Here is a 13,623-nt window from a genome sequence, read left to right as displayed (position 1 = left end):
TAAATTATTTCCATGGAGAATTACCCTATTGTTTTCAGTGATTTCAGTAAATAAAATTTCAAAGTTGCAGACTTTAAAGTGTTTTCAGACCTTCAGAATCTTTAGTAGGGATAAGAATGGGTTTGTCTATCTTGTTTGTCCTCCTGAGGTAAGGGGAGGTTTTGCTGTAGTACTTTGTCTTACTGTTGTGCTTTATTCTGAATGAATAGTAGAAGAATCATTGTGTAGAGGCCGAGATGGTTATATAGTCTAACAAGCTTTGCTTTCAGACCAGTAGATTAGAATGAAATTGGACACTAGTGCTTGCCTCTTGATTGCGGTTTCAGTAGTGACATATAAGGTGCACTAAAGTATCTTGTCATGTTGCATAAACATGGGTGCACTGCACTTACCTGAGGGAGCCTTTTTTTATATACTGACATATTTTGGGAGTAATGGAAGGGACTGATAAGATATGTGTACTATTCTACTGGATGATGAGTCAGGGTACAAATAGTAATTTTCTCATGTTTTAAGATGATAGACCCTTGTGCTGGTTATATTCCCCTTTTTTTGCAGTCTTCATGGGCAGTCTGTGCTTATAAGAGCAGTGAGTGACATCTCGACTAGTTAGAAACTGTGTAGAATTGGAACTGTTCACTGCTAGAGAAACCAGGGCTGATGGATGTCCCTTTGGAGGGTGAATACCCATAGGTTATGATGGGTCTGTATTATATGTTCGAAGTTTGAAAACTTCGAACTTTAAATTGAATTTAAATGTTCGAAGTTTCAAACATCGAACATGTAATAAACAAAAAACAAACAGAACTTACATGACTAGTGTAGGCAGGGGGGGCAAGCCCTTCTGCACCCCCCAAGTGGGGGAATGTGCCCCCCACACCCCCCGCTCTTTAAATATACCAACTCCGAGACTGCACTACAGTGCAGTAAGGGTTACTGCACTGTAGTGCAGTTTCAGAGTTGGTATATTTAAAAAGCAGGGGGTGTGGGGGTGTGCAGGGGAGCTTGCCCCCCTGCCTACAGCCGTTAGGTTTGTTTTTTTTTTTTTGTTTTTTTTTTTACATATGTTCGAAGTTTTATAACTTCGAACATTTAAATTCTATATTTTAATGTTCGAAGTTATAAAACTTCGAACATATGATATAGACCCAGTTATGGCTAAGGTTAAAGACAGGACTAAAGTTAACTTGGATATCATTGATTTCGTCATAAGACTTTCTTCACACACCCAGAATTGAGAGCAGAAAGTCTCAACGTAGGCTCAGACCTAGTATCATGCAGTTTTCTGCTACAGTGCCAGCAACTCAGAGCTAATCAATTTTTTTTTTAAATCATATGTGCATGGAATGTTTTTGGTTACGCAGACTTATCCAGTTTTCTGTTATTTCCTCTGAAACATACCATGTTTTCAGATTTGTACTGGAGTAATGCATCTCTCCATAGGTTGTGCGTGATCAGTGGTTAATTTAGCATCATTAGTAAAATAATGCTGACATTCTTTGAAGGTGTGTAAAGCAATGTATTGAATGGAGCATCACAGTTATGCTCTGAAGTCAGAAAAAAAAGAAACTTGTTAAACTATTCCTTTGCATGAGACCGGAATATAAAAATGTTTAGGAGTGCTTAATAAAAACTTGTTAATGACACCTAAGTGCTGTTAGTCCCCTGCACAACAGCTGTCCTAACGGAGGACAGTGCCAGCTAGCAAAAAACAGCAGAAAGAAATAAAAGCTATTAGACTTTCACTGTATTTAAGTATGGCAAAGTGTTTAAGTGCTTTTAAAAGTTGTTTTACCTTCTGCTAAAAGAACGCTTTGATGATGTTCTTCGTGTTTCACTGTTGCAGTCATTACAATTGGGTTATCCTGCTGGCAGGCTACCCTCAGTCGGCCTGAATTCCAAAGTCTAGGTCCGGCGTCAGTTGCTGTCGCCTCTTCCCTGACGTCAGTGTGCCAGGGGTATAAAAGTTGCAGCCGACGCCATTTCTTCAGTCTTTCTTGCCGCACGGTGCCCGAAGCAAAAGCAGTTCGCAAGTGCCGGTCGTCCGACTCCTGAGCTTTTCAAATTCGAATTTCAGATCCAAAGTCTTCATTAAAGCTAAGTACCCCGTTGGGGAAACTTTTTTCTTGCTCCAGACCGATGTCAGAAAAAAATTATTAATTGTATTTCTTGTGGGAAGCAAATACCTCATAAGGATTTTCATTCTTACTGTATTCCTTGCCTAGGCCCTGACCATAACGTTGCTAGTTGTCGGTTTTGTGCTAGATTTAACCAACGCACTATTAAGTGTCGGTACGATTTTGCATTCCATTACTTTGGCAGAAGATTTAATTACATAATGCCGTCAGAACAGCCGACTACCGGAGTTTATAAAAAACGCAAAGAAAAAGAAAAGGACAGGCATCTGAGATCCAAAACCGACGTAGGCCTGTCGCCTGTTCTCAGTGAGGTGCTTTCACAGCCCCTGACGCCTGCTACCTCAGAGCCACAGGCCGCTTCCGACTCCCACGTGGTGCCGACAAGGCCACTGGAAACTCAAGGTATTGGACACTCTGAAACTATTCCCTCAGATGGGTCCAGAGCCGCTGAGCAGGCATCGGCTTCTGAGGGTGTTTTCAGGCCTATACAGTTATATGTGAAACCTACTTCAGCTTCAAAGGCAAAGACTAAAGCAGCTCTAAAGACAAAGAAACAAGTACAGCATTCTCCTGGACAGGCCTTCATGCCTAAAATACAGATGCTTAAAATGGCCGAAGACCTAATTACTTTGATCAGGGGTTCCCATCCCCCTCCTGATAAGAGGCCTAGGCAAGAGTTAGAATACGAATCTTCAGACCAGGTTTCCATTTCCTCTGATTCCTCCTCTGAACAGGAATATTCTCTTCCTCCCTATGAGGATTCTGACGCTGAAGAATCTATCCCTTCAGCCTCCCCTCCTGAGGATTATTCTTTTGGGGAGACACTGCATACTATGAGGGAGCATTTCCACTGGGAGAGCCAAGATTACTCAGAATCCAAGAAAAGGCTCAGAGACTTCCTTTTATTGCCTCAGCACAGGCCCCTTGCTATCCCACCTGTTTTAGACATTGTAGATTATGTTTTTTCAGAGTCCAGTCTATCTCCAGACTCTTTACCACCAGCTCCTGTTAAGCCAGACAGATACTATAGGGTCCCTGATTCTCACAAATTTCTTTATAAAATCCCTGCTGCTGACCCAGAAACCATCTCTCAGGGTCCCAAAGGGGGTCAAGGCTTGTACTGCAAAAAACCCTATCCCCTCTGATAGGGATTCTAGGGCCCTAGACAGATGGGGTAAAAAGGTTTATACTTCTGCTACCTTGGCTGTAAGAGCCTTAAATTGCCAATTTCATATGCTTAAATATCAGCAATATCTTATGTAATTGCTTAAACAGAAAATGTCAACAAATTCAGAATGTGCAGACAACAAAGAAATGCAGGATTTATTGCATGCAGCTGAACAAGTTGGAAAGCATACTTTGCAATGTGGTTTTGATTCTCTAGAGGCCTCCTGCAGGGCCGCTGTTACAGGTTCTGTCATTAGGAGGCATGCTTGGTTAAAAGAACAGAATCTGCCTAAACATGTTAAAGCAAAACTGTTAGATGCTGCATTACAGCATGATACTTTGTTTGCATAGATTTAGCTTTATCCTCCATTTTCTTCAACAACTCTTCTGCTTTAACACCAAACAGTCAAGGATTTCCTGCAGGTACAGCCTCCCAGATTTAGCAGGAACTGGCCTACAAATAATTGGTCCTTTCCAGTGTCCGATAGACTACAAAGAGGCAGATATAGACACCCCAGAGGCAGATCACAGCCCCAAGGCTCATACAAGCCTAAACAATGGGGTGCTTCTACCTCCAAGAGTGGAGAGGAAAAATCACAGCCATACAGGAAACAGTCTGAATGACTTTCCCCTTCCAGTACCAAGCACTTATCTTTTGGCAGCCCCTTTGGGGAGGAAACTAGCACTTTTTTCACAAAGTTGGCACATGATCACCCAGGACAAATGGGTTCTAAATATAGTATCACAAGGCTACAGGTTCCACTTTCACACCCTGCCAAGGCCAAACGGTATGTCAGACCTGCCACACAATCAATGGGCAGAGGCACAAAAACAAGTTTCATCCCTCATGGACATGAGGGCCATTCAACAAGTACCAGTACAAGAGCAGGGACAAGGATTCTATTCAAGACTGTTCTTGGTACCCAGAAAGGACAAAGCCTGGAGACCAATACTGGACCAGTCTATTCTAAACACATACCTGGATATTCCAAAATTCAAAATGTTGACTCTACAGCAGCTTCTGCCCATGTTGGGCAAGAAGGCTTGGCTTGTGACTTTAGATCTAAAAGAGGCATACCTGCATGTCCCAGTCAGACAAACATGCAGAAGATACCTCAGATTCAAAGCTGGCTCAGTGCACTACCAATTCTCTGCACTGCCCTTTGGCTTATCTACTGTGCCCAGGGTCTTCACAAAGTGCCTGGCACCAGTAATTGCATACTGCAGACAAAGAGGAATACAAATATATCCTTACTTGGACAACTGCCTCATTCAAGCAAAGAACAAGGACATTCTACTACAGCATCTGGCGTTTGTAAAGAGATTACTACCATGCCTAGGGTACACAGTCAACGAACAGAAATTAAAACTAGTACCCTCTCAAGAGATAATATTCCTGGGTGCAAGCTTAAATACAACTGCCCAGATGGCTTATCTCATGCCAGACAAACGAAGACAACTGACTAACTATTTCAATCTGTTGGCAACAAAGGCCCAGTTATCTGCAAGAAAAATTCTGCAGGCTTTGGGCTTCATGGCATCCTGCATTCTACTAATTCCATATGCAAGACTGCATATGAGGAAACTTCATTGGTACCTAAAAAGTGTTTGGACACAACATTGCCACAGCCTGGAAACAAGTTACTTTCATTCCCTGCCTACAACAGGAGGTTTCGATGGTGGGCGAAGGCCTGTCACCAGAACAAGGGACAGCCATTCACTCTACCCCCAGCCAGACAGACATTAACAGATGCATCGGATTATGCCTGGGGAGCCCACATGGCAGGAAGATGTATTCAAGTCACATGGTCCACAAACTAAATGCATCTACATATCAATCAAAAAGAGATGCTAGCTGTTCAAAATGCCCTGACAGCCTTCAAGGACCTACTTCTTCCGGGACAACTACTGATAGACAGACAATACCACGGTCGTGTGGTACATAAACAAGCAGGGAGGCACTCATTCCTATCCCCTTTGCAGACTAGCCATGACTTTGTGGGACACAGCATTGACTTACCAAGTACATCTGCAGGAAAGATAAATACTCTGGCAGACTAACTAAGCAGAAACCTAATGGATCCCCACGAGTGGAAATTGGATCCACAAGTCTTCGGCATGATAACAAGGAAATTGGGATGCCCGGACATAGATCTATTTGCCTCACCCCACAACTGCCAACTAAAGAGATTCTGCGCAAGGACTTATCACAGACAAGCATGGAAAGTGGATGCCCTATCTTTCAGATGGAAAAACTTAACAGTATATGCCTTTCCTCCTCTACCTCTCCTCCTCAAGGTACTCCTAAAGGTCAGACAGGAAAAGCCGAAAATTATACTGATTGCCCCAGACTGGCCACGCCAGTACTGGTATCCAATCCTAAGGAACTTGTCTCTATGCCCAGCCTGGACCTTTCCTCAACTGCCTCATCTACTGTCCCAGCAGAACAATCAGATCCTGCACAGCCAACTCAAGACCTTAAATCTGGCAGCATGGCGGATAATGTAGTCATACAAAACACACCTCTCACTAAAGTGATGATGGATGTCATTTTGGAGGCCAGGAGGCTTAGTACTAGAAAATCCTATGCTGGAAAATGGAAGAGATTCTGTGCTTGGAACCAGGCACAAGGAATTGACACAGCTGTACCAAACATTCCTCCGATTTTGCAATACTTAACTGAGATGCTGGACAAAGGCCTAGCTTTTTCATCTATAAAAATTCATGACTCTGCCATTTCGGCTCATTACAATACAGAGCCACCAGTCTTTTCTCATCCTTTATTAAGGCAGTACCTCAGAGGTGCCAAAAATTTAAGGCCTCCAAGGAGATCACCAACACCTGCATGGGACCTCAATTATGTCTTGGAAAAACTCACCATGCCTCCTTTTGAGCCAGCCGCTGCAGCTGATATAAAGTTTTTATCTTGGAAAACAGCTCTGCTCCTAGCAATAACTTCTGCAAGACGAGTCTCAGAGCTACAGGCACTCACGGCTGTGGAACCTTATATCATTTTTTATCCAGACAGGGTTTCTCTGAGGACAATCCCGACATTTATGCCTAAGGTAGTGTCCAGTGTTGCCCTTAACCAAACTATTCATCTGCCTACTTTTTATCCAAGGGGGAGAGAATTCTGCAATCTTTGGACATACACAGACAGCTACGCTTCTGTTTGAACAGAACCAAAGCTTTCAGAAAGACAGAGCAATTACTAGTGGCATATGCTGCAGGATCACAGGGAAAGGCGGTCTGAAAACAGACTATTTCAAAGTGAATAGGCCACTGCATTCGTTTCTGCTATTCACAACATGGCAAGCCAGTACCTAAGGGCATTAGGCCACATTTAACCAGAGCAGCAGCCTTCCTCAGGGGAGTACCAACCAAAGACATTTTAGATGCTGCTACTTGGAGTTCAGTGCTTCACAAAGCACTATCACTTACCACTGTACTCTAAATCCAGGGCAGGCTTTGCCACTGCAGTTCTGCAGGGCCTAATAGCCGCCCCTAATGCTGTTTAGCTCCAGCCTCCCAACCTTAGCTTTGGGATTCAACCCAATTGTAATGACTGCAACAGTGAAACACGAAGAACATAGTACCGTTGTGTACACTTACTATAAATGTAGATGTTCGAGTGTATTCACTGTTGCAGTCCAGGTTACCCACCCGCCATCCCCCTTTTCTTTGCTGGAACTTATCTGTACTTCTCTATTCTATACAACCTATGTGGTGTATTTGCTTGTAGATGAAGACAAAATATATACTTTGGTGCATGCATGTTTTATTGACATATTTTTAGCCTATCCTTTAGGGGGCACCTGACATCTGGGGCAAGAAAAACTGAAGAAAATTGCGTCGGCTGCAACTTTTATACCCGTGGCGCACTGACGTCAGGGAAGAGGTGACAGCAACCGACGCCGGACCTAGACTTTGGAATTTAGGCCGACTGAGGGTAGCCTGCCAGCAGGATAACCCAATTGTAATGACTGCAATAGTGAATACACTTGAACATCTACATTTATGGTAAGTGTACACAACTGTACTTTCTTCGTGTTTCACTGTTGCTGTCATCACACTTGGGGTATCCTGCCAGGGGTAGCCCTCAGTCGGCCCGAATACCAGAGGCTTAGTATTTCTGCGTCGGTTGCTGTCACTCCAGGACTGACGTCAGGTCATCCGTGGCAAAAAAACAGGCAGCCGATGCCATTACATCAGTCTTTCTTGCCGAGGAGCTAGAAGCAGTTCGCACGAGTGCCAGTCGGCCGCTACCTGAGTTTCTCATGGTATGCAGAGATCTAAGCAATGGAGTATCTCCACTTCTAAAACAGGGAGTGCTATGGAAAGAATTCACAGTGACTTCTTAGCTCCACCTCTCACCATCTGCTCGTACCCCTAGGAGGAAAACTTGCCTCCCATGCAAAAAATTAGGCCTCCATCGCCAACGATCGATGGGTCCTCAACATAGTATCCCAGGGATACAAATTTTACTTCCACATGCTGCCAACCCCAAAAGGGTTCCCAGATTTTCCTCCAAACCAGTGGGCAGAGGCACAAAACCAAGTTCATTCCCTGCTGTCCATGATGGCAATTCACCCTGATCCTGCAGAACAGATAGGCCAAGGTTTCTATTCCAGACTTTTCCTGATACCCAGAAAAGAGGGCACATGGCACCCAATCTTAGATCTATCCATTCTAAACACCTTCCTGGTGGTACCAAAATTCAAAATGCTCACCCAACAGCAGCTTCTCCCTGTGCTGTCCAAAGATGCCTGATTGGGATATGTAGATAGGCCTATCTACATATCCCAATCAGAGACTCTTGCAGGAAATGTCTACGTTTCAGGGCAGGATCTGTGCATTATCAGTTCTCTGCACTTCCCTTTGGCTTATTCACTGCTCCCAGAGTTTTCACAAAATGCCTGGCTCCAGCCATTGCTTACTGCAGACAAAGAAATATTCAAATTTACCCCTACTTGGACGACTACCTGATTCAGGCAGACAGTCAGGAAAAGCTGTTGCAGCACCTGACATTTGTAAAGGACCTACTAACCTCACTGGGGTACACTATTAACGAAAAGAAATCCATACTAGTCCCCAGTCAAACAATTGTATTCCTGGGAGCAAGCCTGGACACAGCATCCCAGATGGCATTCCTTACTCCAGAAAAACAAATTTATCTGACAGGCTACTTCTCTCAACTTGCCACCAGAACCCATTTATCCGCAAGGAAGATCCTGCAAGCTCTAGGGTGCATGGCCTCCTGCATTCTACTAATTCTATATGCCAGACTGCATATGAGGAAACTTCAGTGGTACTTAAAAAGCCTTTGGTGTCAACATTCTCAGGACCTGGAAACTATTATACCTTGTCTAAGGAAAGATTTTCTTTGGTGGGCAGCAACATGCAACGACAACAAGGGACTTCCCTTTTCACAACCCCATGCCACCCAGACCCTAACCACAGGCGAATCAGACTATGCCTGGGATGTACACCTGGATGGCAGGTGCATTCAGGGCCACTGGAGCCCAAATCAAATTCATCTGCACATCAACCAAAAAGCGATGCTAGCTGTTCAGCATGCTCTGACAGCTTTCAGATCCATACTGTCTCCAGGGCCTCCACTAATCAAAACCGACAACATCACAGTGATGTGGTACATCAACAAGCGGGGGGAATTCACTCTTACCCACTCTGCAGGCTAGCCATGATCCTTTGGAACGCAGCCTCAGCCATGCATATTCACCTGCTAGCTCAATTCCTGCCAGGCAACCAAAACTCTCTGGCAGACAACTTAAGCAGAAATCTCCTAGACCCACACGAGTGGCAATTAAAACCACAAAATCCTTCAGCCTTGTGATTGAGGGATACCCCAAAGGTGGACCTATTTGTATCCCCCCACAACCACCAGCTCAGCCAGTTCTGCACCAGGGAACCTCACAACAAGGCCCTATCCTTCCAATGGGTAAACCTCTCAATCTATGCATTTCCCCCTCTACCTCTTCTTACATGAGTATTACTCAAAATAAGGCAGAAAAGACCAATGGCAATCCTGATTGCCCCAGACTGGCCACACCAATACTGGTACCCATTACTGCACAGTCTCTCACCGTTGCCTCCATGGTACCTCCCTCAGATTCCAACTCTCCTGACTCAGCATGAAGGAGAGCTCTTCCATCCACAATTGCAGACCCTGAACCTGGCAGCCTGGCTTATTCCTTCACTTCTCCTCCAGTGGCCAGCCTAAGCAAGCAGGTCCTGGATGTTATACATGAAGCCAGATGATCTAGTACTAGAAAATCCTATGCTGCCAAGTGGAAAAGGTATTGTTCCTGGATCCAGACTAAAGAAGCTCACCCACCACAGCCCTCCTTACCTCTCATCCTGGATTACCTAGCAGACCTACTCCACAGGGGCCTGTCCTTCTCTTCCATTAAAATCCATGCCTCTGCCATATCTGCACATTACAGCACTGAGCCACCTCTCTTTTCACACCCTCTCATCAAGTAGTTCCTGAGAGGGTCTAACAATTTAAGGCCACCAAGAAGAGCCCCTACCCCTGCTTGGTACCTTAATTTTGTGTTGGAAAAGCTCACGCTACACCCCCCCCCCTTTGAGCCTGCAGCTTCAGTAGACTTAAAATTCCTCTCTTGCAAAACAACCTTGCATCTGGCCATCACTTAGCTAGAAGAGTGTCTGAGCTACAAGCACTTATGGCTGTGGAACCCTTCATCATTTTATCAAGCTGACAAGGGTCTCCCTCAGGACTAACCCAACTTTCATGCCTAAAGTGGTGTCCAGTGTGGCTCTCAACCAATGTATTCATTTGCCCACCTTTTTCCCTAAACCTCAAAATAAGGGGGAAAGGATCCTGCACTCTTTAGATGAGCACAGACAGCTCAGATTCTACTTGGAATGGATTAAGCCCTTTAGGAAATCTGACCAGTTACTACTCAGCTTTGCCCCAGGGGCAGAGGGCAAGGCCATATCAAAACAAACCATTCTCCAAATGGATAGCACACTGTATCCATTTCTGTTATAAACACCATGGGAAACCACACCCGCAGGGGGTAAGAACACATTCCACTAGGGCAACTTGAACCTCTGCAGCCTTTCTCAGAGATCTCCCTACCAGGGACATCCTGGAAGCTGCAACATAGAGTTCTGTTCATACCTTCACCAAGCATTACCACCTGACTATCTTTTTCAAATCCAGGGCAGGCTTTGCAACCACAGTCCTGCAGGGCATACTAGCCAACCCCAACTCTTCTTGACTGCCTCCACCCATTCTTCAGCTTTGGGAATCAACCCAAGTGTGATGACTGCAACAGTGAAACACAAAGAACATAGTACAGTTGTGTACACTTACCATAAATGTAGATGTTCAAGTGTATTCACTGTGGCAGTCCTAGTTTCCCACCCTCCAGCCCTCTTTCTCTCTCTCTTCCTCACTCTTTACAGGGCTATTGGTATTTACTTTCTACCGGTGGTGTTATTCCACCATAACTTAGCTCCCTGTTTGGGTGCTCCTGACATGTGGGGCAAGAAAAACTGATGGAATGATGTCAGCTGCCAGTTTTTATACCACTGACAACCTGACATCAGTCCTGGAGTGACAGCAACCGACGCAGAAATACTAAGCCTCTGGTATTCGGGCTGACTGAGGGCTACCCCCTGGCAAAATAACCTAAGTGTGATGACTGCAACAGTAAATGCACTCGAACATCTACATTTATGGTAACTGTACACAACTGTACTTTCCTGCTTTTTGTGCCCCTTACCTGTCCCTGATTTTTCAAAATTTCAATGATTTTGCCCTGTATCTTTTTGTCATGTTCCCAATGTCTTTTTTTTTCTTGTAAATCTCTGGGGATTGCAGTCAATGTCAGATACATTTTCTGAACAATAAGAAATATGAAAAATCTAGTATGTTGATGTAAACATGTTGTTCTACTAACATTTTAAGTTAGACCAATATTTAAAAACTTTCCCTAATTTTGATTCTTTTTCCTCGCATTACTTACTTTTAGATTTGTAAGCCGCAGTGGTGCAGTGGTAGTGTTGTCGCCTCACAGCAGAGTTTCTCCCGTTCGATTCTCGGCTGGAGCGCCTTCTGTGTGGAGTCTGCATGTCCTCCCCGCGGTCGAGAGGCATTCGAAAGACATGTGTGAATGGGTGTGCCTTCGTTGAAGGTTGGGCGTCTGTCTGGCACCTTGGCATTGTAAAAATCAACTGCCAATCATTAGCGGACCAGCGTTCCACTGTGGCGACCCCTAACCGGGAAAAGACGAAAGAAGAAGAAGACTTTTAGATTTGTCTAGAATTCTTAAGTACAGTAGTTGGTGGGTGTGCTACTAACAGACTAACACCACAAAGTGCTTTGCCTTCTTTCTTTCTTTTTCTCCTGTAACTGGTAGTAGATGGAGTAGATATATCATGAATAATGAATATATCATGAATAATGATTGGGTCACCGATTATAACGCTCTATTATGATTTCTTGATATGGATGCCAGGATTCACCTCTTGAGCTTCACTCTGTGTGTTTCTTGGCATCATGTCTCAAAGTAATACGCTTTGTTATATACAGTGCCAGGATGTAGTCACTTTATGATAAATCATATATTTTTCTTGTCTTACAATGTAACTGAACCTTTTCGTTCTTGCCAGGTGTTCAAGAGAAGATGGGCATTATGAACCGAGGAGTAGTTTATGCTCTTTGGGACTATGAGGTAGAGAATGTGGATGAACTTTCATTTAAAGAAGGTGAATGCATGACTGTCATCCAGAGGGAAGATGAACTCGAGGTTGAGTGGTGGTGGGCCCAACTTCGTGATAAAGAGGGATATGTGCCACGCAATTTACTTGGGGTAAGTCAGCAGTCATTTCACTTCATTAGCACATTGTTTCATAGTAATTAATTGAGCATTATAATTTATTTTTCATTTTTGAACATCAAGTTTCTCATCAGAATAAAGCATTATTTGACAATTTTCATTTGTATTGGAACCTTTCTCAGTTTCTTATTGTATTTTTCTCCTTCATAATTATGTGTCATATGTGGGTGGTATATGTCTTCAGTGCTAATGAGCTAATCACAGGAAGTTGCATGTCATGTGATGTACTATTCTTCTGATGTTGTATTTCACAGTAGTTTGAACATATACCTCGAAGAGGTAACAGTGCCCATTTTCTAGTTCTTTTTTACTCGCCAACTGAACAGCAAATGGTGTTCAGAAGTATAGCAATATCTGCAGAAGTGAAAGACGTATAACCATAGAACTAAAAAGTATAGCTGCTTTCAAGAGTATCTGTGTTTGGAAGTGCTGGTGTATAAATTCACTGTGGAAAATATCTGTCAAATGCAAAGCCCCTAGAATTCTTTGCTGCAAAGAAATTGGCTGAAAACTGGGCATTTTGGGTCCAGAGATTTATTTCTCACTGTATATAGATTAGTTAAGAAGGGTAGGAAAGGTACAGTGGACATTTTTAGATGCCAATGGGAAACAAAAGATATACTTTCTCATTTTTGTCTTGATGAAACAGAAGATTGAATGGCTACTCTTAAATATTCAGAAATTATACTAAGCCCAGGAAGAATTTGCCATTTGTTAGACATTTATTTATAAGAGCATGAGGTCATACAGAGGTTGCAGATGCTTCTTAATGTTACTGAATTGGATAGACTCATTATTTTTGTAGCACAAATTATTCTCTTCTTAGTAAAGAAAGAAGGGGCAGGCTGTTAAGAGAAATGGGCCCATCCCTTATCAAAAGCTGTGTGTCTGTGCGCATAATGAATGGAATTACTTGTTCACACTTAAAATAATTATCTGGAGATACATATGTATATAAAGTAGTGTATGAGCAAATAACCAGAAATGGGAAAGAGTGAGGGTGTAACAGCAATTGATATGAAAAAAAAAACAATTTTTCAACAGGGTATAACAGCAGTGAATATGAAAAAGAATTCAATTTTTAATGTACTATAACAAAGGATAGAAAATGGAGAGCAAAGTACTTACATAATTTAATCAGTGTTTGTAGTAGGTGAAGCAGAAAATATGAGCTGTCCAGCATTTAATCATTTCTGCTTAATCTGTACTTGAGAAGGGCATTTTGTAAAGGTATGCAAAAGCAAAATGGGTGTGTTCAGTACAAGTTGCAAGATGTTGAATAGAAGTCTGAGGTGAGGTATTATTTAGTTTTTAATATGAATATTAGTTGATACAGTGACATCAGAAGCATCAAAGCATGTATGACAGTTGGTAGGAGATGCTGAGAATCTGTGGACAGAATGTAAACTTTAAACTAGACAGTGGTG

General features: G+C 43.2%; 1 protein-coding gene across 1 annotated transcript in view; it reads left to right on the top strand.

Annotated features, from left to right (window-relative positions):
- TP53BP2 (tumor protein p53 binding protein 2) overlaps positions 1 to 13,623 on the top strand; it is a gene marked incomplete in the record, with an annotated part of 1,836,298 nt that overhangs the window by 1,717,474 nt on the left and 105,201 nt on the right. Inside the window, 1 exon segment of the mRNA XM_044060198.1 lies at positions 11,970 to 12,169. Coding sequence (XP_043916133.1) covers positions 11,970 to 12,169 — 200 coding nt within the window.

Source organism: Protopterus annectens, chromosome 1.part2 (genome assembly GCF_019279795.1).
Source record: "Protopterus annectens isolate FY-2018-M chromosome 1.part2, PAN1.0, whole genome shotgun sequence".
Classification (NCBI taxonomy): Eukaryota; Metazoa; Chordata; order Ceratodontiformes; family Protopteridae; genus Protopterus; species Protopterus annectens.
This window is presented reverse-complemented; position numbering and strand designations above follow the sequence as displayed.